General features: G+C 44.1%; 1 protein-coding gene across 6 annotated transcripts in view; it reads right to left on the minus strand.

Annotated features, from left to right (window-relative positions):
* Nucleotides 1-8,242: 8,242 nt before the first annotated feature.
* Nucleotides 8,243-26,632, minus strand: part of RREB1 (ras responsive element binding protein 1) — an 80,861-nt gene continuing 62,471 nt past the window's right edge. For all 6 annotated transcript variants that reach the window (XM_083187978.1, XM_083187975.1, XM_083187979.1 and 3 more), the window contains 5 exons: nucleotides 25,317-25,506; nucleotides 20,704-23,416; nucleotides 18,258-18,422; nucleotides 12,086-12,796; nucleotides 8,243-11,786 (listed from right to left, as the gene is read on the minus strand). In XM_083187978.1, the coding sequence (XP_083044104.1) occupies nucleotides 11,299-11,786; nucleotides 12,086-12,796; nucleotides 18,258-18,422; nucleotides 20,704-23,416; nucleotides 25,317-25,506 (4,267 nt within the window). In that variant the 3' untranslated portion in view covers nucleotides 8,243-11,298. The remainder of the gene's footprint in view (nucleotides 11,787-12,085; nucleotides 12,797-18,257; nucleotides 18,423-20,703; nucleotides 23,417-25,316; nucleotides 25,507-26,632) is intronic.

Here is a 26,632-nt window from a genome sequence, read left to right on the forward strand (position 1 = left end):
CTCGGTCTGTTTATATTTTAGTACAGTAAGTATATTATGTTAATAATAGAACTAACATTTAAACATAGGATAGTAGTTTATTTAAATAAAATATTAAAAGAACAAAGATGATAAAACTGGAGAGGCCCAGGTTAGCAGTTTCCTGGCTTTCAATCTTTTCAAAATGCAATCCTAGTGGGGAAGGACAGTCTGCAGTGACATCGCAGCACTGCATGCAATGATAGTGGCAACAAGCAATTACTCCCATTAGAATGTCCAGTGCATGCATTGTTACCACTAACTAGTCTCTTCCAAGTTCCATGTGAGATCCCCATAACACTGTCTGTAACTAATGTGTTATCCTTCACAAAGGTGAAGGCAAGATAAAATGATAGTTTAAGGTGAAGCCTCCAACATTTATATGTATGCAATTGCCCACTCACTCTGTGTTCTGCTCACTGCTCCCCTCTCACTGTGTCCAGACTCCCGCCAGCCGCCGCAGGTGCTCCACAGTCCTTCTGCTCCACGGCGCTTTGTATACTCTGCAGAGTATGTGCCCGCGGAGGAGTGTGGGAGGTCCTCCTAATCCATGGCGCCTCAGCAGACCATACGCCAACAGAGGAGTACGGGAGGGTACGTGCCAGAGCCGCGTGACGTCAGCGCGACGCACGCTGGCCGGGCCCGCAAAGCACCACTGGGAACGGGTGCTACTGTTCACTACCCTCATCCAGGACGGCCGGACATTGACGGGGGCTGGGCCCCCCCTGGCTCAGGGGCCCGGTCGCAGGTGCGACCGCTGCGACCCCTGTAGCTACGCCACTGGCCGGCCCTGTCTACAGCATGTGCTGTGCTGTGCTGACAGCAGGCTCAGCATGAGTGTCTCACTGACAGCGTGAGAGGTCATGCTGAGCCTGCTGTCAGCACAGCACAGCACATGCTGTAGGTGTGTGCTGCTGCTGAGATTACAGTTTTTAGAATTTTCTTTCACTCTCCTCTAAACATTTTGGGGGCGTGGCCTAAGTGCAGGATGTGACCACACACCCTACTTAGGCCACGCCCCCAAAATTTTACCTGGGCCCGTAATTCCTCTCAGCTGCTATTCTTCCTCCCCCCTGCCGCCCGATACCTCCATCCCCTCTACCCGGCACTGGCAGCTTTGTCCCCGCTGCGGCAGTTAGGTCCCCTTCTCTCTGCCGGCTCGGGGCAACTCCACCTTCTCTCTGCTACTTCCTCTGACCTGGCTGTGCAAGAAGATACAGTATAGGCAGCAGCACTGCCGACTTTCACTGTCTATATGGCACTATTGGGGGCATTATGTGTGTGACCCCATGGGGAAGTATGTATGTGGCACTACGGGGGCATTATGTGTGTGGCGCTATGGGGAGCATTATGCATGTGGCGCTATGGGGAGCATTATGTATGTGGCGCTATGGGGAGCATTATGTATGTGGCACTATTGGGGGCATTCTGTGGGACATTATGTGTGGAAACAGCACTGCTACTGCAGGCATTATGTGTACCCGAAAATGCATATTCTGGAAGCGCTGGCACGACGTGCACATGCATCCTGGGCAATGAGCATGTTATCCCACGTGGGCAACAAGCATGTTATCCCACATGGGCAACAAGCATGTAATCCCCCCCCCGGGCAAGGAGTATGTAATCGCCCAGGGCAGAAGGCATGTAATTCCCCTGGTCAATAAGCATGTAACTACCCCTGGCAATGAGCATGTTATCCCACCTGGGCAATGAGCACGTTATCTCCCAAGCAACGAGCATGTAACTTCCCCAGACAAGGAACATGTATCCCACTGGAAAGGAACATGTAACCCTGGCATCGAACATGGAACTCCTGGCAACGAGCATGTAGGTAAGAGCACCATATTTTTGCACCTGGGCCCACAACTCGCTTGTTCTGCCTCCGCCCAAATCTAAATCTCTCTGCACATGTTACATCTGCCCCCCTGCAGTGCACATGGTTTTGTCCATTTGAGAAGGAATTTGCCTTTGTGAGTGAACCAGAATAAAGTCCTATGTTCACACTGTTAGTGTGAACTGACTGCAGCGCCGGACCCCTGTTCTTACTGCTAGGCAAATTCAAAGCAGTTCTACCTGGTAATTTGCCTTTTACAGGGCCGGCGCCACCACTAGGCAGGTTTAGGCATTTGCCTAGGGCGCCGGCCACTGGAGGGCGGTAGTGAGCCGCAGGAGTAGCAGCTGCAGCAGCAGCAGCAAGAAAGTTCCCGCGGAGGAGAGCAAGAGGAAGGAAGCTGGTCCCTGCCAAGCACTTGAGCTAGTCGGTGACGGTGAGTGATGCGGAATAACCGCCCCCCCCCCCCTGCGCCGGAGCCCGACCTCTCCCCCCGTGCTGGAGCCCAACCTCCCCCCTGCGCCAGAGCCAGACCCCCCCCGCGCTGGAGCCCGCCGATTAAACTCGCTCCCCCCATCCCTGGCTGGTCGTCAGCTTCCAGCAGAGAGGTCGTCAGATTCCAGCCACCCCCCCCCCTGCCAGTCAGCCGCAATCCGCAAGCCCCCCCCCCCATGCTGGGCTGCATGTGCCTCTGTCAGGAGGCTCAGTGTTTGGGAGAGCTGGTCTGGAGCATACACAGGAGTGCAGACGATGGCTGTGCCTCTGGCAGGGGACTCTGTGCACGGGACTGATGGAGCACAGTACAGCGGTGTCCGGGAGAGCAAGGGTTGTCTGTGCCTCTGCTCTGCTTGCGCACGGGAGAGACGGGGCTGGCGAAGTTCAAAAGGTGCTGCTGAAAGGGACACCTACTGATGGCTGGTGAGAGGGGAGCATCTGGGAAATATGTCTCTCAGGCTGTCACAATGCTTTCAAGCCCCTAATTGCCATCCTTTCCACATTCACCCCGCCCCGTCTCCCCCTTCTCACTGACCCCCTCTACTCCCACTCCCCTTCTTCCCTCTTACTCTCTCCCACCACCCTGTACCACAACCTTCTCTATCCCCTGTTCTTTCCACCATTCTCTCCCTCTCTCCTGCTCTCTCCAAGGCAGGCTGATGTTAAATATTGGTCTTCTGTTGCAAAGTCATGTGACATACAGTATATGATTTCTTTTGTTTTTTAATATTTTATAATACATGTACTCTTGTGTATGTGTAAATGGGTTCTGCGCTTAAAAAGAAAACATTGACTTTATTTTGACTTTATTTGTGTTCACATTAAGTAGTGAGGAGAGCAGGATACTTTGATAATGGGCATCCTTTCCACATTCCCCCGGCCTCTCCTCCACCTTACTCACTCACCCCCTCTACCCACACGCCTCACTCCCCTTTCTCCCTCTCTCTTTCTCCCTGCTCTTATCTTTCTCTCCACACGCCCCCTCTCTTACTTTCTTTCTCCCCTGCGCCTCTATTTCTCTCACATTCTAACAACACCCCTCAATCTCCCCTCTCTTCTTATATCTCTCTCTGCCCTAGACAGTCTCTCTCTTTCTCCTCCCTAACTCTTTCCCCACACTTCCCCTCTCTCTGTCATTCCCTGTCTCTTCTTAACACCCTCTCAATCGTCTCTCCTCCTTCCTCCCTATTACACGCCCTGTCTCTCCTCCTTTCTCTCCATTACACCCTCTCTCACTCCCTGTCTGTCCCTGACACCCTCTCTTGTGACAATGGTGGGGGTGGGGGCAAAATTCCAAAATTGGTGGGGGCAAAATTCCAAAATTTTGCTATGGGGTGGGCAAATTTCAAAAATTTTGCTATGGGGCCCATAAAGTTCTAGTTACGCCCCTGCCCGTGACACTTGTACCTGTGCCATCCATTAATTTAACTTTGCCCACCCCTGCTTGCCCCATCTGGGTGTCAAACTCAAATTCATCGGGGGCCGCATCAGCAGTTTGGTCACCCTCAAAGGGCCGGTTGTATCTGTAGGACACAAGGCCCGCGGGCCAAATCCGGCACGCCAGACCTCGTCATGTGGCCCGCGCAGCCGCCTCCACCCACCCCCGCCGATTACATTACTGCGGGAAGCCATCACAGTGTGAGTGTCACATTACATTCAGTGACACTCACATGACGACTCGAGACTGAGAGACATACCTAATAACGTGAGGAAGCCGGGTGACATAGTCACTCCGCCACGGCGCTCGCTGGGAAGAGGAGGGAGGCAGGACAGTGGACACAGACTTGTTAGTGTCACAATTTGAAGAGAAAAGAAAAGACTGTCATGAATGTGGCGCACTCGAAATAAAGAAGATTGTTAGTCATAAAAATTAACCTTTAATATTCATTTTTAAAATGGCGACATATAAAAACACAACATACAGGGGTAGAAATGGGGATAAGAGTAAAAAGGAAAAAGATTTTTTCCTGCTTAGTGAACCCCGCTATCCCTTGATTCACTGGTGGGTCTATTATCAATTGGATATTGTGCACGTTACGTATCCTTTATTGTTCTCACTATGGAGTGGTTGTGTACGTGCACTGATATCACAATCCTTATTAATTCGCAAGGTAAGTGAATCCCCTTGAAATTGGATCACATCCAGTTTGATGCGTTTTTTTCCTCAAAATCTCCTGGTGTGTATCAAGTATTTCACAATAAATTGGTTACACCCATCATTGGCTGTGGTTTTTTCTAGAAAATAAGTGGTGTACAAGCAGTAGTCCGACAATGCATATAATGCATGTGCTATAGAGCAGGATTCCCTGTATGCACTCGCCTGCTCCTATAGATAGAGCACACACTGCACTATTATTGGTGCTTTTGAGGCTGAAATTGCCTCAAAAGCACCAATAATAGTGCAGTGTGTGCTCTATCTATAGGAGCAGGCGAGTGCATACAGGGAATCCTGCTCTATAGCACATGCATTATATGCATTGTCGGACTACTGCTTGTACACCACTTATTTTCTAGAAAAAACCACAGCCAATGATGGGTGTAACCAATTTATTGTGAAATACTTGATACACACCAGGAGATTTTGAGGAAAAAAACGCATCAAACTGGATGTGATCCAATTTCAAGGGGATTCACTTACCTTGCGAATTAATAAGGATTGTGATATCAGTGCACGTACACAACCACTCCATAGTGAGAACAATAAAGGATACGTAACGTGCACAATATCCAATTGATAATAGACCCACCAGTGAATCAAGGGATAGCGGGGTTCACTAAGCAGGAAAAATTCTTTTTCCTTTTTACTCTTATCCCCATTTCTACCCCTGTATGTTGTGTTTTTATATGTCGCCATTTTAAAAATGAATATTAAAGGTTAATTTTTATGACTAACAATCTTCTTTATTTCGAGTGCGCCACATTCATGACAGTCTTTTCTTTTCTCTTCAAATTGTGTTCAATTCCTGTCTCAGTGGCAGCACACCCCAACATAAATACTCAGAGAGTATAAAATCTAATAAAGGGGTACGCAACATATATAATTATCCAGCTACCTGTGCGATTGGAAAAAAGCCCTCTTTTTTGTTAGTGTCACTGTGTGACGTGCCTGACTCCTCCCCGGCTCCTCCTGCGGGCAGCGGCTACGGCGCTGCCATGTGTAACACACGCCCGCCTGACAGCAGTGCCAGTGACACCGTGACGTGCATACTGCTGCAGCTGCCTGTCGGACTTGGACTCCGGCCCGGCGGTGAGCTGCCTCCTGCCTGTGGTGCCGCTCTGCGCAGCAGTGGCATCAGTTGGTTCAGTATATTTACTGTAAGTTCGGCAGTGGGGTGGGCACAGTTGTGTTGTCTCTTGTTGTCCAGACCAGTCTGTCCACTCCAGAGTCCGTGGCTGGGCAGGCAGAGAGCCAGGCCAGCAGCACACAGCCGCAGCCTGAGCCCACAAATCTGCAGTGCGGCTGCCTGTGTCCAGGGTCATTATCATTATCTGTCCCACTGTCACCACCAGTCCAGAACTCTAGCGAGAGTCCTGCGAACCCAGAGGCCCATGTCACCTGCTGGGCTATCTGACGTCACGTCACTGTGCCCTGTCCCAGGCCCCCAGCCAATCTCCCTGCTAGTTATTACTTACATGATTACAAAAAACAGTAATAATTGAATGCAGTGACAATAATTTATGATAATAAAGAGTGGACACATAGTCCTACAGATACAACCGGCCCTTTGAGGGCGACCAAACTGCTGATGCGGCCCCCGATGAATTTGAGTTTGACACCCCTGTTCTATACAATCATGCAATAGAAATCTGTGTGGAATTTGTGATTTAAATTAGGGAAGACCAACAAAAGGTGTAATCAAGAACTTTTAGGAACTCTAATAAAAAACCTCCATCAGGTGTTGGACAGAACTTCTGGTTTGCCTGTCGCTAAGGTGTCTCCAAGGGTCCTGGTGTATATAGGGGTGAGCATCTCCCCTCATGTATTTGGCTGGTAAATGTTATTTAGGTGGGTGTCCAAGAGATAGGATTCAAAAAATCGTTGTGTTCTTTGGGCCTAATTAAAATCTGATTGCAGGTCAAATTTGTTCTCAAAATGGGCAAAATCATGTGCACTGCAAGTGGGGCAAATGTAATAGGGTCCAAGTCTGAATTAGGACAAGACTGAATTAGTCCCAATGTCTCAACCACATTGTATATGGTAATAAGCATTAAGATGTGTATCTCAGTGGTTTCTTCCGTTTCTAGTCTGGTTAGCACATGTGTAGAATTGTTCCCAACAAGCTGCTTTCCTTTGGGAGACAGCGGCCATCTTTGTTTAAATTGTAAACACTGTGCAGTGGTGGCATCTCCCTGCACATAGTGCTGCCTAGCCTGTAGTGTGTACACTACACAGAGACAACCACAAAGCGCTAAAAAGTGGAAAAAGTGGTAACTTTACAAATGAATAATTAAAACTCATGGCCATGAGGGACAAATATTACTGGATCCTTTGACTATTTCCATAAAGGAGGCTGTGGGGCATTTAAGGAAGTCAGAGCCACATAATTTATGTTTTAACTTTAGGAAATTGCTATAATCTACAAAAAAGTATAATTGAACGATGTTTGTGTGTATGGATGTTCCACGATAACTCTCTTTAACTAATCGTCTTCCAACTTTGCACACTACCATATCATCTACCAATCTAAGTTGAAAAATGGGTTTAAATCAGACAAGCTGTCACGAGTCCATGCTATTTCTGTTGTTTTCCTGCATTGTGATAGGTCATTGGAAATCTTATGACTCTCTGAATACAACACAGACAGACTCCCTTAAGTGGATCCTTAAAAGCCTATAAGGGTCCATTAAAAGGAAAAACATTTTCACTTTACAAAACTTGTCAAACTGAAATAAATAAGCGATTCATCGGCAGAGTGGTCTGTGAATCGAAGACTACATATGGTTGTGAAATCCATGCGAGATCGATCCCATGCGAGGAAATACCCAGGTTTTTCATGCTGTGTGAAAGGGGGAGGGGGGTCACAGCTTTTAGCTGAGTCTTACCTGGGTTTTTGTATTCGGGAAATACCTGGGTATTTCATATTTTTCTGTCTGAAAGGGGTATAATGGAGAGTTTTCAGAATCTTCTGTACCTACTGCAGTAGCTCCTGCCTTGCTGAGGTTGGGTAGGGAAAGTGGATAGTTGAAGACTTGCTTTGGCTGCTGCAGCAGCTCCTATCCAGCTGTGGTTGGGAAGGTGAATAGTTGAGACTTGTTCTTGCTGCTGCAGCAGTTTCTGCCCTGCTGTGGTTGGGAAGGGAAAGTGGATAGTTTGAGACTTGCTTTGGCTGCTGCAGCAGCTTCTGCCCTGCTGTGGTTGGGAAGTGGTTTAAATCCCGGAATTTGGGATTGAAATAATGTAAATCCCGGGATTCCCCTCCTGAGGGGCAGAGGGCAGACAAAGTTTGTGGGGACCGGCAGAAAGCACAGCACACCTGGGTGGTTTAAAAGTATGAAGCTATTTAACATACAGGATATGTGCAGGGAGGAGAGGGCACTTATCCAGCACACCCGCTCCATTGTTCCATTTCAGTTTCACATCTGCGGTGACTTCCCTTGTTTGAGTGGAGAGTTCCTGTGCCCAGCACCTGCGGAGACACTGGCAGCAAGGAGTAATTCTCCTGTACTAGCGCACTGACTGAGGGAGGGGGTCGGGGTGACAGAGCGCCGTTTCTGTGGGTCCAACAGACACGGAGCATTTTTAATCATGTAGCACTGTGTAAATTGGGCAGCGTGTGAGCAGAGCGCTGCTTGTGCTCATGGTGGAATGAAATGCGCATGCTGGTCATGTGGTCCAGGATTGCGCATGTGTGTGCTCAGAGACAGATAAACTGTACACAAGAAAGGAAGTCTGCTGTCTTTCAATTTAAATATAACAATTTTATTGCTTAGATTGTTTGATACAGAACAGCTTTTCATTTTGAATTTGGAAGTACTATACAGCTAAATAACAAGAGGGAAAACAAGTACCAAAAGAAGTGATTCTCTGTTCATGTGGCATAGACCAGTCTTGTACATATTGCATAGCAGCAGTTTAAGTTCCCTTTAGAAAAATATGAATGTCTACAGTTTCACCATAGTTTTAGGTTTCCTAAATGGGTTGTTCATACAGACAGAGAAAAGGAGAAAAAAAGAAAATCATTGCGATATTGGAATTCGGTTATCATCCCAGCTATATCATCAGAACTATGTGATGGGGCCTATATTGCATTCACAGTCAAGTGCTTATTGTAGTGATTTCATAACCTTAAAATTGTAAATAAAATTTGCAGTTAATTTGAAAATGGCAAAGATAAAATATATTCAGAAAATTCAGTCAAAGACCTGAGAGGAGAAGAAAAAAAAAAAAAAGAAAAAGGACACAATTAGCCGAAAATGCAAGCAAAATCTAAGATTCACCCAGAGTTCAATCATGGCATATATTTCACAGTATAATATCAGAAAAGGACACAAACAGCATGGGGACAGATCGTTTCAAATCATTGACATTTGTATTTCGTGAAAAAAAAAAAAAAAAAAGATACAGACCTAGAAATATACACATACAATTAAATAAAGCTTTCACTCCATTTTGATTATTGCTAATAAATGTCCCACTTTTCTGTCCGGTTGTTCAGTTGTGATACCTCACTTTACAGTGAAGTGTGTAACATAAGGGATCTGCAGATCTACAGAACTCAAAATGAAAGGACCAAAATGCACGGATGTCCCAATATTGATTGATCAGAGTATTTGTAAAAAATATATATAATAATCATTTTGAAGGAATCATTGTTTCAGATTATAAATCACTCACCAGACATAGTAATATGTGTGCTAAATTTGCACTGCTCATCCCATAAAGAAATATATTAGTTTACATTTAATTCAGAAAGGCGTTCGCTGCTGCTCTGTTACACTGGTCATCCAGCTGATTGTCAGGCATTACACAGATACTGTGACAGTGTTGTACTGAATGATCCCGGTTTCACCTCTGCATAGTCTCTAGGCTTTGCAATGTGGCAGAGTATATGGAAATGGCATGAATGATAAGATGCTTCCCTCTAAATACAGACCAGTCAAATGTTCAATCTTTGCAATCTGTTTGTGAAATCCTCTTACAGTTACATGAATAAAAATCACAATGTGAACTGAAATGTGCAGGTTCTAGCTGGAGAGGAACGTATGAATAGGCTGTGATATATTTGGAGATAATCCGAAATGTATTTATATAACTAATAAACTGTACATTCAAGAAAGGTCTAGAGGGAAGCACATAACCAGTAATACACAGTAATGGTAAATATACCTTCACGTTCTAAGTCCTGGAGATTGCAACAAACCGGGAGAACAAATTGCACAGTTACAGTAGAGTACTAATATATATATATTCAAAGATTTGTATCTACGTATGTAGATATATATCCAAAATATACATATGCACACTTACATACCCAACATACACACTAATACATATACACATACATACATTTAATATGTATATATTTGCATATATATTATATATAATATTTCATTTTTTGTTATATACATATACATAACACACCATTTTTTTTAAACCGGCTCATCTTCAAGCGCCATAGTACAGACTGTATATTAGCTTCCTTGCTTTTAATCACCAGTAGTACACTTCTGCCTAAAACAGAATAATCATGGCATGAAGTTAAGGCATTGGATACTGGAAGACAGTACTCTATGCTTGTAATCACAGTCCACCTCTGTCCCCTGCTGCCCTCCGTGGCAGGATACATGAAAGTTTGGGTTTGCCCCCTACTGAGCACAAGCCTCTGTTTTCACTGAGAACAGAGCTGGAATGGTGCAATGCAAGAGAACTGCCCAAGGCTAGCATTTGAAAAAAGCAAAAGTTTATATTTATACATATTTATTAATACCAGGATTCCAAAAAGTTACTTGGTAAAGTTTGAAAAGGCAAATATTGCCCAAACGGATCTGCAAAATGCAGAGACTAGTAAGCGGTTGAATTCAAGCAAACGGAATCAAGATGCAGGCAGGGTATATAGTTCCACTGGTTGTAATGTTTCTGCTGAATCCTCTTGTATATGTGTTTATCCGAGGTAGAACAACTACTCAATTTTAACACCATTCAGACACTTTGGGGTTGATACAATTATCTCGCCCCCACAGACGGGAAGGGGTGGGGGGTTGCTTGCTGTTGTAAGAACGTTGAAACACAAGACAATAGCAGCCAAATTGCCCCCCCCCCCCCCCCAAATGGCCTGATCCTCTTGTATGTAGTCCCATAGGGATGCAAACAAAAATCTGCAAGACTGTTAAGTGCAGCATATAGCCACATCTACTCATTGGGCGCAAACAGCTGAATCAACCCCTTTTGTATACAATCAAGTTGTGAAGTCCAAAATATTTATTTCCTGGATTATGGCTACTGCCATATGTTTGGTGAATATTTTTATCCAGCTACTTTCAAATGCAAGACTCGGAGCGGTGCATGGAACTATCGAAAGGTCTTGTATAACCTTCCCTGCATGTGCATGTGTTTCTTCCAGTTATTGGCTGCAGTACTGAATGGCTTTTTTCCACAACCTTAAGTGTCCACCTCTGGATAGACCGTGATTGGTGTACAGGAACAAGCTTTCCAATGCAAAGAAAAAATATATTTTTCAATCTTTAACTGGAAAAAGGTCCTCTTTGTAATTTCTTCTTTTACGTACAAAACTGAATATAGAAAAAAAAAAGTGATACCAAAAAGACATAATAAAGTAGTAAGGCACTCAAAATCCATATGAAGTTTGTTTGTTTTTTGTTTTAGGACTGAAAGGTTATGGCACATGGTATGGCCTGCCACAATCACCTTCAGCTATAGAAAACGATTTTAAAAAGATCAAGTGTAATTATGATGCGGTCTTAGCAATTGATGAGAGACGCGCCCTATCCCTGGCTCATTTTGTCCCTACGGGAGGCTGGGAGCCCTCTGAGGTTAGAAGCATGTTATTTATAGTAGGTTTTTCAGACTCCTTGCTGGAACCTTGTAGGGTTTTACGGTCAGAGCTCCTACCACTGTCTGTATCCTTTACTTCCACCTCACCTACAGCCTGCACCGGGGTGCTTCTTCCAGAGGCAGCTTCATTGTTTTGAGATGATTCCTCAGTAGCCACATTTGAGGAAAGCTTTTTCTTGCTTCTAGTTACAGAGTGGCTGTTAAGACTTGTTGGTGTATCATATTCATTTTCAGATATGTGGTGTGTGCTGCTCTGCATGGACTCTGCGTCGCTGTCCTCCTCTCCCCTCAGTTGTCGCTCTTCCCTGTCGCTGTCCTTCCCCTGACTCTTCATATCTTTTACTTTCTGATGAATTCGCTGATGGCGAACCAGGCTGTGCTTGAGAGTAAAAGTGCGCTCACACGTCTGGCACTTGTACGGTCTCTCACCTAGAAGATAAATAAAAGAAATGTAAATAAAATAAGCCCCCGTATGGAAAACACTACCAATGACAATACATGTTAGGAGCAGACGTTAAAGATGACAGTGTTACATCTGTAGCCAGCTTGCAGTGAACGTGGAATAAATGGAGTACAAAACATTTCCATTCATTTTTGCCACAATGCTATAAAACAACCACTAATACCCAGTTGCAGTAAATGCTTATACTGTGCTCATCTGTGCAGTGTATAAAGTACTACCGAGTACAACAGTGTGTCAAAGCTGCAGAGTACATGCCATAACTGACCTGTGTGAGATCTCATGTGCCTTGTGAGATCCTGAAGGGACCAGAAACGCTTGCTACAGACTGTACATATCTTCTTTCTTTTGTCTGCCTTTGTCCCCTTTGTCTCGGATTTGGAGTCCTTGTCGTCATCACTTTTATCTAATGATTTCTCCATTCTGTCTTCGGAGATCGCTTCGCCCTCTCCTTTCCCCTGTCCAGACGCTTCACTCTCCACAGGAGATTTGGACATTTTTAAGTCAACGGGGAGCTCCTCTTCCTGGCTTCCATCCTCCCCAGAAGTGATGTGATTATTTGTATTGCAGTCAGGTACTGGTGACTCCCTGCACTCTTGCTCGCTGCTTTTCTCATGTCCCTTGCTTACACATGAATGTGCCTTCCTGTGTCTGCCTAAAGTAGCAGCAAACTTGAACGTTTTCCCACAGACATCGCAAGAGTTGCTGGATGCTTGTTCACTGGCGGACAGTTTAAAATCGATCAGCTTGCTTGCAAAATTGAGATCAAGGCTTTTGTTGCTAACAGTATCATCCTCCAGCTCCTCATCTCTTTCTGGTTGGTTGTTCTCCTGGTCTAGAGTCAGTGCATCAGATTCTGTGCTTCTGGATATCTGCTCGCCATCCTGGAGTGGAATTGCTTCCGAAATATCCCTTTCCCTGGATGTTAGATCTAACACATCCACTTCTGCGGCAGACAAGTCTGCATCAGACTGACTGTCTGTAAAGGAATATAGAAATTTAGAACAATGCAACTCACAATATGCTTGGTTACATTCATTTACACAGAAATACAAACTTATTAGAAACTTTTTTTATACCAAGCTTGAACCCTCCACTGCCCCAACACCCCTGGGTTTTCCTTTAACAATAAATTTGTGTGCAACAAAAACAATAGAAGCATGCAAATTATGTAAGCAGACAACAAGCGCAATGTATAAATGCTTGGCTATAGGAAAACATAGTAAAGTAAAAGCCATATATAGGATTGTCAGCTTTCCTCCCACCTTTTACATTAGTTGCATGTGGCTTTAGCTCAATACCTCTAGGTAATTTTTTATTTGGTGATTAAGTATATTGGGGATATTGTAGAAATACAAAATTATCTATAGTTATGGTGAATTTATTGTTCTTCATTGTGGGTTACACAGCCAACCCCAAGCTATAACATTTCATAGCAAAGCTTAATCCCTGCATCAGTCTCAGCCAGCCAGCGGCCCCAATCCTCTATAGAGAGGTAGTTGTGGAACCAAGTTCTCTCCTTCACCTCTCATGTATCACCTTACTGTATATAAACGTTGGTACTTGTTTCCTAGCACGGTGTCCACGATTTTAATTGTATTGATCGGGTCGGAAAAATTGCGTCGATCGCATCGCATGCCAACCAAATCGCATGCGATGCGATCGACCCGATTTTTACATTGGAATCAATGTAAAATGGACCCTGAGACCCAATTTTACATTGAATTCAATGTAAAAAGCCCCCAAACCCCCATTTTGATAGCAACCCCCCCCCCCCGATGGGTGAAATGGCCCTCCATTGTTAATGCCACCCCACTATTGACGCCAACCCGAAGCGTGGCGAGCGCAGCCAGGCCGCGAGGGGCGGCGGTACGCGTCCTCCGACCTTTTCCTACCCCCACTATCCACTTCGGCGTGGAGTTGATTTTATATAGTGTGGCGAGCGCAGCGAGACACCGAGCCCGAAGCATGGCGAGCGCAGCATAACTTCACAGGTATACGCGTCCGCTCGCCACACTATATAAAATCAACTTCACGCCGACGTGGATAGTGGGGGTATGAAAAAGGTCGGAGGACGCGTACCGCCGCCCCTCGTGGGCTCGCTACGCTTCGGGTGGTCGTCAATAGTGGGGTGGTGTTAACAATGGGGGGGCATAAACCATACTTTCTAACCATATACAATGAGAAATTGGCCATATTGGCCCATTTCCCATTGTTCTCTATGTAAAAATCGGTTGATCAACCCGATTTTAACTTTAAAAATAATTTAACATTCTCTATGGAAAAATCGCGTTGATCGCATCGCGGCCCATTATAATGGGCCGCGATGGACCCGATCAACGCGATTTTCTCTTTCACCGGCAAATACACTGGTGATTGACATAAAATCGGGTCCATCGCATGCCTTAAGTACCTTAACCTTAAGGCATGCGATCAACCCGACGGGCCCCGTACTAGGAAACAAGTACCTAAACGTTATGATCTACCTATGCAAATCATCCATGATTCAATTGCCAAAAGCAAGCCACATACAAGATGATGAATATCATCATCATGGATTTGAAAGGTACCACGCCGCTACGCAGCATCAGACTACGGAAACGAGACATGCTTAACAACAGTAGATCATATAAATGCAGACATGCAACAAAGAGTAGGAAATGCTCTGATCATGAGAGCGCGCTCATGTTCTAATTGGGAAATATTGCAGCTGGAAAAAAAAAGGGAGCTTGCATGGGAGCGGGTGAAGACGATTAAGTCACATATGAGCACGCTTTGTTTGGGCAATGTAGGTAGGAACAGGCCATGCTGTCGCAAAATGCCATCACCTGACCTCTTGGCCATAGCTCAGAACGGAATCCACCCTCTCATTAATTTCTACAACTATAGGATCTCTACCTTGATAATCAAGCCAAGAATGCCTATTCAACCCTCTTGGAAACTATTTGAATGGATAATCCCCTTTGGGCTACTCAGCCTCACATATGTAAAGGTTACTGTAATGTGCTAGAAAGAACACAGCAATATTTACTGAACTGTACCTATCAAATGTCAAATATTAGTCAAACAATTGCTAGGAGAGCTCGGTAACAGCAGACAACCTTCGGCTCGGAACCTGCCAGGCCTTGGACAGCAGGTAAATATTTTTAACGACACGATGATAGAACATACATATGTCCAGGAGAAGGAGGAAGGCATTTACTCTTAAACACATTTTTCATTGTAAAATAACCTTTATACTAGTTTTGGTACTTGTGTATTATCACGGCGCCCAAATAGTTTACGTACGGCGCTGGGATCGCATTTTATTTGCATGCGATAGTACTTATGCAGTTTCAAATGGCATGCGATGCAATGCAATGCGATTTAGCACACCCCCACTATCCACGTTTAGAACACCTTCCGCTATCCAGGAAATCAAATAGATTTGCGTGCGATGCAAACCGCGGGCAGGGGTGCTGTGAAACTGCACAAATACAATCGCATTGCACGCAAATCGCATGCGGTGCGATCCTAGAGTACCATACTATGCTGAATAGGACACTACGTTACCTACTTAAGGGGCGCCGTTATAATACACAAGTATCCTATTTTTTTTTATTGTTCTGAAAACAGTTCCTGGCTTTACGGCTTTCAATAAGGAGTCTCTGCATCAGATCTATCCTGCTACATTCATTTTCAAAAGGTCACAACTTTGTATGAATGCCAAAACGTGGCCTAAAACAATGAATGCTGGGGTTTTCCAATGACCCCCACCAAATTAGCTAGGTAGGGGATTTAGTTAATGGATTAGTTAAGATGGAAACCCCTTTTCAGATCTATAACATTGCTAGGAGCTTGCTTTTTTGCATCTTGTGAGAAAACCCGGATCTAGCCTGTTCACAGTGCCATACATCCGTGTATTACCCAGAAATAACCCTGCAAAAACCTGTGTGTAATTCCCGGGGCATAACACCCGGGAATTTCACTCACACCCGTTCACACTGAGACAGGACACGGGAAATTAACCCAGGTTTTTGCGGCAGTGAGAACAGGGTATTCATTATGATGCTGTGAAATTTATGGTCCATTCTCATTTCCATTTGGAGATTGCAAAAACAGAACCACAAATAAAACATTTATAAGTAATGGATAACAAAAAAAAAAAAAAAGGCCAAATGGAATGGTAACTTTCAGTGCCACATATACAGTACACACACATCATACTTGCCTACCTGACCCTCTCCTTCAGGGAGAAAATGCTCTGTTCCTGGGTTTCCCTGGTAAGGTATGATTGCCATCACCTGTGGTGAAACACCTTTCTTCTACCTAGCTCCCCACAGGTGATGGCAATCATGCATTACCAGGGAAGTGCAGGAACAGAGAATTTTCTCCCTGAAGGAGAGGGTCAGGTAGGCAAGTATGACAGACAGACAGACAGACAGACAGACAGACAGACAAAGACACACACACACACTGTTTTGTGGATGTCTTTAACCATGTACGGGTGAGTAAAGGTGGGTACACACTAGATGATAGATCATCTGATCCAGCAGATCAGCATATCTGGCACACTGTCTTGTGTGTACCTACACTGAGGATGTGTGTTCCTGTGGGTCGTCAGCGGCATCCTCTGTCGGTCCTACAAGGACTAAAAAGGAGGATGTTATTAACGATATCCTAAATGCAACATGGCCTCGCCATTGCACCCCACCTCAGCAAGCACGTATGCACTTGCCGAAGCTGGTGCCACCGCTGCTGTGGTCAGGTTGTGTCTACCCAGCTTTACTCTCTGATGCCCCAGTTTCCGGCTTCCACAGTCTGCGTCTGTTAAAATATAGGACAGGCAGCAGCAATGGTGGGTTTAAGGGGGGTGGGTCAAACAAAGCACGTACCACCCTGTCAGGAGATTTTTTTGTTAATTAACTGTATCTGTACAGGTCTACCTGGTTCATCTCTAAGCGAAGAGCTTCCCAGAAATAAGGGAACAGGAGAGAACACTATTGTCATGTGGGGAAAGTACTTCCTCAAGACAGATGTACAGATGTAGACCTGCGGGATACACAGGACACACACGGCTGCGAATTTCATAGCAGTGCGAGTCCACCAAGGGCTGCCTGCATGGTCAATGGATTATTTGCCTAATCATCGGGGAGAAATCATTCGATCATTGGCCACCATGGAATTATTTTTTCAGCACTTACAGATCTGAGACACCTCTATGGTGTCTCAGACCTGTGGACGCCCTGACATCAGCTGCCCGCCACCAGAGTCTCAGGGACAAGTTGCACGGGAACACCCAACGTTCTCAAGGAAACGGTCATGAAACACTGGGTGTTCCCATATGCAAATTGCCCATCCTGTTGCTCCACACGGACTTCTGTGTACACATGCGCATAAAAACCTATGTGGGACCGACTTAATCAGAATACCCCCAGAGGGCGAGATGCATCAATCTAAAAAATGCGGACAAACCTCTGAAAATGCCGTTTTCTGAGATTTGGACCCAGCTCCCATTTGCACCAAGCCCGGAATGCGGTACATGCGGGCAACTAGATTTTAAAATCCGGGTTGCCCATAGAAGCCTATGGGCTTTTTTCACACTTCCCCTGCTATGAGGGATCCAACTGGATCCTTCCTAGAATCCCTGGAAGCACACGCGCAGATAGGACTCCGGGTGCAGCATCCCCATTTATCATTGTATATTTGCTGCATAATTCCTGAAAACACTAGTTTTCAGAAGTAAACTACAAATAAGTATCCCATCACGAATGTATGGCAGAGGGACATCCGTACATATTTCCGATCCCTGTTGCAATCCCTCCATTTCCACCCACAGCTGCATCCCTCATAGGTGTCTATGGGAGATATGGTGCTGCCCAATTTACCAAGCTCAGGAATGCACTTCAAAACATGACCCCCACAGTGACTGCCATCTGAGAAATTGGTGGTGGGGGCTGTATTAGCCTAAGGTGACTGGAACCCTTAATCTGGCCCTGTTGGAAAACCCAGAAAGTTGCGGTGAACCCTGCTCTAATGCCTAACTGAACAGGTTATAGAGAGATACCCCCCCCAAAAAAAAGGAATTTGGGAACTATACTAGTATAACAAAGTTGCTAGGCTAAAAAGTAAGATGCTCACCCCCAGCACATGCCAACATCGCTTCAGGTACAATGGTAAAAAAAGCGCAAAAATAGGCTTATGAAATACTTTTTGTGATAAACATATCTACAAAAAAAGTATTTTATGCAGAAGTATTTTGTTTTTTTAATTCTGAGTAATTTTAGGGTGAATGCTATGTTTTATAAACCTGCAAACCATCCAAATGCCCTATTCTGACACTGAGAGCACCAATGAGCAGGCACCTTGGTCATTTGATGGACATTCTGCATCACAGTAATAACGACACACAACACTATGAAGCCCTACAGCCACAAGTAGGAATAAGCTGATTGTGCTACCTGTGCTATCATGAGATCCAGCATCACTTTCCTTAGACTGGGCCATTAGACCGTTTCTTCTTAAGGAGAGATTGGCAACTCCGTGTTTGCGTAGGAGATGGCGCTCGCAGTTAGATTTGGTAGAAAAGAAGGCATCGCACTGAGCACAGGGATAGGGCTTCTGACCTGAAGCAGGAAAAAAAAAAAAAAAGTGTTTACCCGACTTGCTATTTTGCTTTCATTTTAAAACAATCACCAAGCTCAAGGTCATTATATAGGAACAGATTCAATTCAGGAGGCATATGCAAGCTGGTCTATTATGATGGGAACTATAGGGCACAGAAGTCAGGAGTGATGTGGGTAGAGGCAGCAGAGGAGGGAAAAGGGGAAGCAAGAATATCTTTTAGAACAAGAGAGCCTCTCTAGGCTGGACACAAAAGCGGCATTATAATGATCACCCACTCTGCTTTTAATCTGCCTCAAGTTGTTCGTTTTGCTGCTAATTAACAGCTAAATCTGCATTAGGAGATTGCATGGACCAAGCCTTACTTCCAAGCTGTCATGTGACCCCACTTTGCCTAATTACATAGATATCCAGGCCTTTCCTTGTTCCTCGGGAACATGGAAAAGCTGTGTTAGAATTGAATCAGATGTGATTGCCAGTAGTTCTGTTTGTTTTACATAAGATGTCAAACAGGTATATGTTCAGGATGAACGTGTTCCTTAAATTATTATAATTAGCTTTTAAAGCTCTAAGGTTTTGCAGGTGGCTTATTGGCATAAATATGAAAAAGAAAAATAGATTGTAGAGATTTTTATGCTGAATAAAATTGATGTACTCTCTCTTGCAGAGTGACACAAATACCATGCTGTTTGGCAGAGGAAGTAACAACATGGAATAGATCACATAGGTCAAGAGGAAATGGATAGCACAAGACAGAACATTCTAAAGGAACGATAAAATTAATGCACATTTAGATAAAAATAATAACTCTTTTATAAATGGATGGCACCTCTACAGGTCTCTTGTTATTCATTTGCAGATCACCCTGATCATTTTTGTTTCGTTTCATCTAAAAGGCACATTGATAAGCTGCAATTTGGAGCTCACCAAATCTACTAGTTCAGCTGTTTACTTGTGCAATCTGTAACCACAAAGTTGTCTGCAACAACACAATCTTGCACACCGCATCGGTGATCGCAGAACATTTGAATTCTAAAGAAAACGTATGACATTAACAGGTGCTTGTGAGTCTCCATTAATGGCCATGAAATGTCAGGAAGTTTTTCAGCTGTTAAGATTAGGCTGTGTAAAGTGTGCATAGTATGAATGAACTGATGTTCGGTACATATGTATTCCTCAGTGTACAATGTGGGAACTGTACACATATACTAACAACTTTTCTCAGGTAAAAAAGTTGGAGAGGCTGTTAAATTAAAAAAAGCAATCCTATTATTAGTAAATTTATTTCTCGCCATCTATAATAAAGTAGGTTAGCACAAATGCCAATAATACTATGGGATATATTTGGTATTTTAAAATGATTGACTGCTTGCAACATCTTCGCAAATACACAGGGAGGGGGGGGGGGGGGAACGACGACGACACAATTCAGATGTGGTAATGTAGCCCAGTATGGTAATGCGGCAGCAGGCGTCAAGTACAAGATAACGCCTCCTACTGCAGTACTGATCCGAGCTGCATGCTAGTATGCAGCACTGATTCACTTCCTCACCATTGGGCAGCTTATGGCACAAGCCAGTCACAGAGGTCAGGAAATCTCTGTGCAACCACGTGATCCCTGGGCTCTTCCCTTCTCCTAAACGATGGTGATACTCTTCAATTTTCACAGTACTGTGTTGCAGGACCCATTTGCGCATGTTCAGAATGAGTCCTGTGCATACGCAAAGTACCAGAAAATTGATACTTTGTGCATCAGGAAACAACTTCAACCACATCTCAATAAACTCCCCAAATTCAAAGGAGAACTGCCGTTGTGCGACATCAATTTAATAAATAGCCAGACATTACTGAACACACACAAACATTTCAGCGCATTTCCTTTTTGCATTTTCAATTAATGCACCCTTAAATACTAATGTAAATATAAACAACATCAAAACAATGGCATAAAAAAAAAAAAAAACCTGGAAAGAATGGGGCTTTGAAAAGAAAACTGAGGATTCATATAGGATGAAGTAAAGTAAAAAAATAAAAATAAAAAACTACTTGGGTTGCTTATACAGTATAACTTTACTTCCATATACATGCATTTAAAAAAGAAAAAGGGCCCAAAGCTCTAAAATAGAACTAAAAGATAAGTGAAAATACTGACTAAGAGAAGCACTTATGCAACAAATAGCATGTTTGGAACAGATAAGGTTTTAAAAGAATGATAAAATCACATTAGGTGACCGGAACACTTTGGCTATACATTATATGAAAAAACTGCCCAGACTGTCTTACCTGTGTGAGTCAACATATGTCTCTGCAGGGAGCTTGCCCATGGAAAAACACGAGGACAGTACGGACAGGTTATTTTTTGCAAGGAATTGGAGTAGGAGTTTCGCTTTCCCCTTCTATCTTCACCGCTATCTCGCTCGTCATCACTTGTACCATTTCTTTCCACAGCATCTTTAAGGTGTTCGGTAGACTGCAGATAAGGACTGAACTTATTAGTGTCTGTTGTGGCCAGCATCTTCTCAACACTTGCAAATTCACCACTCGATTCAAGATCTACACCAGCAGCTATCTTCGGTTTATTTTTTGTTCCTTTTTTTCTACCCCTTTTCTTTGCGCCTATGACTAAAGCAGCAGAAGTGGAGATGTCGGATGGGCTTGTAGAGCTTGCAGCAGTGTGGGGGGCATCATCGGAAAGTGTGGGTTCCTTGTGGTGTATGGTCATCTTGGATTTGGAAGCCCCGACTTTTTCAGCAGTGTTTAAATTGTTGGCAGAGACCTGAAAAGTATTTGTTGCAATATCAGTTTTTAGTAAAGTAGAAGCAGAAGACACAGAAGAAATGATCTGTGCAATGGAAGCTAAGGGTGGCAGCTCTTTAGAGACTGGAGGCTTTGGCAATAGTGGAGGTGGTTTAGGCCTTAAAGGCCGAAGCATAGTTGCACTTCCAAGAACAGCAGGAGAAATGATCGGGACAGTCAAATGCACCGGGGTTTTTACTGGTTTGGAATGTGTAATAGCTGCAGCTTTTTCCAGGATCTCATTGGCACTTAAGGGGAGTGGGCTTGGCTGACAAGTAAAGAGTTGGCTTACAGGGCTACATATTTGCTCATGTGTCTTTGTCTGAAATTGAGCCTTTTCTTTTCCCTGTTTTGCATATTTAGGTATAGAGAGGTCAATGGGTTCCAAGGAGGAGTCAAAACAGACATCAGAGTTGTAGTTATTCTCCTCCTTTACAGAGAACCCACTTGGATTTTTGTTCTTTTGAGAAAAGTCCAAGGGCTCATCAAGGTCCAGAGGAAAGCTGGCAGAAGGTTCAAGTTTTAGAGGGAAAGCAGAATTGCTGCCATGAAGAAAGCCATTCTGTGCTTCCAGGTAAGATGTGGTAGGTTTCAGATTGCGGTAAGTGCTATCTTCCAAAGGTGGAGTGTTTGATCTACTAAGCTGTGGACTACAGGCCCTAAACAATATGTGCTTCTCTATTTCCTTCTCTTGTACATACTGGTGCTGCTTAAGTATGTGGTGAATGCAGTTTCTTTTGGCAGAAAAGGCTGTGCCACACTCTTTGCATTCAAATAGCTTCTTTTTCTGAAGGTTGGCGTGACTCCTCATGTGTATATGCAGTGCACGGTAACTCTTTAAGTCCTCTCCACAGCACTTGCAAACGGTGTCCGGAGAGCATAGAGCATCCACCATTTCAGTTGTGTTTGTGGATACGTAGTCAATGTTCTTTTCAATATCCTTCCTGGTAACCTTGAGATGCTTCTTACGGAGGTGTCTCTCACAGTTTGCTTTAACAGTAAAAGGATACTGGCAAATTTTACAGATGTATGGCCTTTCACCACTGTGTGTTCTTAAGTGTCGTATTAGTGCGGCTTTGTCCGCTGCAATATAATCGCATATGTTACACTGATAAGGTGATATTCCCAAATGAGTACGTATATGTGCCCGCAAAACACCAGAGTATGTGAATACCTGATCACAAAAACGGCAAGGGTAGAATACTTTCTTAGACTGGGTTGTTTTTTTGCTGTTTGATCCAGAGATAATTGATTTAAAATCCCCTTCTGCTACTTCTTGTTTGATCTTAGCCTCCAAATCTAAAGGCATGAATGCTTCTATAATACTGTCCTGTTCTACTTGGGTTTTTAGATCTCGTTGACTCACTGAATTATAGTTGGGGAGTTGAGTATTCTTAGCAGAGGAGCTACTGTTGATTCCAGACCTGGATTGCAAATAAATGGCGCTGGTAGCAGATTCCACAGTATTCTTGATCATTCTTATAGGTGGGGGAGGAAGACTTGGACTGATACAGCCTGGAGATGACTGCTGAGTGGTAGCAATAGCTGGGGGTGTAGAGGCAGCAACAACTGTACGGGGAGTTACTGGTGGTTTTGGCTTCAAAGGTGGCATATGCTTGAGAACAGCAGGAGAACTTTTTGACAAAGGTGGAAGACTAATTTGGGATGGTGCTGAAGTAGCCATCTTTAATATTTGCTGAATATCTGCCAGCTCTCCAGAGAAGGGTTTCACCACAATGCTGCTGTCAGGTTGTACAGTAAAGCCTTTCTGGAAAGGCTGCAGTGAAAGAAATTTCATGCTTTCTCTTGTTGGTGGCAGGACAGAAAATGTCCCACTTACAGATGGTGCCTCCATCGGGGATAACTTTAGCATAGTTGTGTTGCTACCAAGCTCATGAGGTAGGTTACTCTTCAGAACTTCTATATGCATGGCCTGGAAACAGTCCATTGTATCATCTTCCTGACTGACAGGCTTGATGTCTTTGGTATGCTGCAGGCCCAAGGCTGCCATAAAAGCTTTCTGGTCTTGGCCCTCCTTAACTGAGTTTTCGATGTTGTGTTTGTTGTTAAACGGACCATCTTTGTGGGTTTCCATGTGCAGCTTTAGAGCTGAAGGCATCGGGAATGCCTTGTTGCAGGTTTCGCATATGAAACTATGCATTTCGCTGATGCATCTTCGTAAGTTGGTTTCACACCAAGCCTATCCCCATGAGCATGAAAGAAAAAGGAGAAAGTTGTACAAATAAATTAGTAACTCTATATAAACTGGCAAAAGTTAAAGAAAACTAAAAAAAAAAAAAAAAAAAAAGGAATATAACATTAACAACCAGTCTGAGCTACTGAGACCTAATATATGGCATACACAAAAGTCAAAAGGGAAAAAAAAAAGAAGAAGGATTGCAGTGAGCAAATTAATATTCTTATTTACTACATCATCATGTGACTGGCATGCTAAGGAATTGAAGACAATGGTTGTTGGAGTAGTCTTCCTTATCCACATACTGGTATAAAGTAGAAGGATGGGAGATTATTATATTAACTGTATCTTCTGGCTGTGGACGAGTTAACATCTATCTGGGTCTAAGGGCAGACCAGTTTTTTTTTTCCTCCACATGCCATTTAAAGCCTTGTGAACTGGGGATTAGAATGATAAGCCCTTTACTGCTATAGAAACCCAAAGAGCATTGCATGTCTCACTGTGATACTCTCCATCCAGCCTACTGCACAAAAACACACAGCTGACCATCTTCCTTTTGTATTTCCCCCCCCTAAAAACAGCAGCTTAGTGCAAGAAACCCGGCATTTCTGTCAGAGCCTCCTCCCTGAGATTAGCTCTTCTCCCGATGTTCAAGCAATTAGTAATACATTTCCTGGAAATAAAATTGGATATAAAACTTAGCAAATGCCTTATAATGCACTAAATGACAGGTGGGTTGAGCTTATTACAATCTTCCCAAGTAGCATCACATTGCATATTTACCAGTATATTCTTACCAGTGCTCTTTAGTGTCACTTTGCGAGTGCATTAATGACCTCAATCTTTACATTTTAATCAACTGCTCATATGTGGACATGGACTAGTGGTGTTTTAACAGAGGAGGAGGAACTTTGGGTGGTCCCCCTCCTCTCCACGGTTCATTAGACTCTGGCACTGTGCTAGAGTCTGTTGCACATGCGCAGGTCCCCGTACACATGGCATCCACTTCACTATTGTGCACGCACAGCAGCAATCTTGCCTGTGATTTTTGCCGCTGACTCCGTAAAGGTAAATATTAAAAGATGAGTGCAGTCACATTAATTGAACGCCATCAAAATGATGTGTTCCACCTCTCTCTCTCGCCAAACTTACGCCACTGATGGGTGCAGCGTGCAACACACTGCACTGCAGTGTGTTGCACGCTGCACCCATCAGTGGCGTAAGTTTGTCCCAGTTGCTCGGAGGCAAGATGTATATTGGTGCCCCCCTTTGTTATGGAAAGAGAGAGAAAGAAAGAAAGAAAGAAAGAAAGAAAGAAAGAAAGAGAGAGAGAGAGAGAGAGAGAGAGAGAGGTGGAACACATAATTTTGATGGCTTTCAATTAATGGATTTAAACTCGCAGGGGATGAGAGGGGCCCCCTTGCCTATCAGAGTCCTGCCTCTGGCACCCATTATAGAAGCACCTATGACATGGACCCATCCAGGTGAGGAACCTATGGGAAAAAGGTATCCCTAAAAGATTACCTTACACCTCTTGCAGGTCCCCCCTGAGTAACACTGCGTTGACCCTCCTGTTTGAGACAGGAGATCCAGTGAAGTAAACTGGATCTAAACTGACATGGTCATTATTAGCATTCATTGAGGAAATAAACACCTATTGATTTTAATTAACCCATTCTTTTATAAAAGTGAGCAATTCATAGTGTTCTACATTTACCACTAAGCAGCACTGATCAATCCCCCCCCCCAACCCGCTCCTACCCACCCCTGTACCAGTTTTCCCACACTTTCTCAATACTGCTCACCCCCTCCATCATCCCCTTCCCGATTCCTCCCCTAGGTGCAGCGCAGTGCGAATCTCCATTGAATATTAAGGAATTTGCAGAACATTAACTTTATGTACCTGAGAAATAATAGGGAACTTTTTGCAAGAGAAGTCAGTAAAGCCCAAGTCATTAAAGCCAGCTGGGATGGAGGGGTTGTTCTGAATATAAGGTTTTCCTGACTGATCTCTGGGCAGCAGCTTGTGGATTACAGCATTGTGGCGGAGCATCCCCCGATGGGTGCGAAATGAAATGCAGCAAATATCACACCTGGAAAGTGGAGGGAAAGAAAAAAAAAAACAATTACCCATCTTTAAATAAAAAAGATATGAGAAGAAATACACTTCATTTGGACTGCCACATTGTTATGAATACTATTTGCAGGTAGACAATTATTGCACAAACTATCACATCCCCAATCTTAGTAAATGCAGCAAAATGTAAAAGGGACAAGTGGGGTGAGAGCAGAGAAAATTGTCAATGACACTGCAGTGATGAGTGGGACTTGGCAGGCCTGACCTCAGTGGCGTAACTATGAATTGGGTGCCCCCCCCGCCATTAATGGGGGGCACCCCCCGCCGCACCCCTCGCCCGCAGCCTTACCTGTCTTGCTGGTCCCGTCCCGGCTCCCTTGCTGGCTTCATTCTTCTGCTAGTGAGACGGACCAACACAAAATGTCCGCCCCCATACAGCAGACAGTTTCAGAGAACTGTTTGCTATATGGGGCGGACATTTTATTGTGGTCCGTCTCACTAGCAGAAGAATGACCACCACTGAAGTCAGGTAAGGCTGCGGGCGGCGGATGGGCGGGCGGCAGATGGGTGGACGGGAGAGGGCTAACTATAGCACCACAGCCCCCCGGCGCCCACACATGCACAGCGCCCCCCCGCGCGACCGCGGGGGCTGCGTTGCTATAGTTACGCCTCTGCCTGACCTGCAGTATTCCTGCATCAGGGCATTAGAGATAGTCATATTTTCATCATAATAATTATGTCTTCAACCACACAATGAAGAACTGTACTTGCTTCTTGCAAGCAGCAGGCAGCTAGTCAGTATAATAAACCACAAGACTATTTTAGGAGCAAATAATCTAGGCCTAGCTGAAAGGTAAACAAGTAGCTCTTTTCATTGCATCGTAATGTACCAAAGTGCACAAAACCTTGCTAGAACGACCAAAATAAAAATTGTAATGAATTTCCTAAAATGCATTTAATACTTGGACAGCATGTTGGAGAAAGAGCACTATATAAAAAAAATCATTACTTTGACTATTTAAATAGCCACAAGTTACAGTAATTATCTATGGAGAGAACACAGACAACATTTCCTTGCCAAATAGCCTAGATATTATAAAATGTGGAGACTATTCTAAATCAATTGTTATTGTTTAGTATGT

This window comes from Crinia signifera, chromosome 5, assembly GCF_055691185.1.
Source record: "Crinia signifera chromosome 5, ASM5569118v1, whole genome shotgun sequence".
Classification (NCBI taxonomy): Eukaryota; Metazoa; Chordata; class Amphibia; order Anura; family Myobatrachidae; genus Crinia; species Crinia signifera.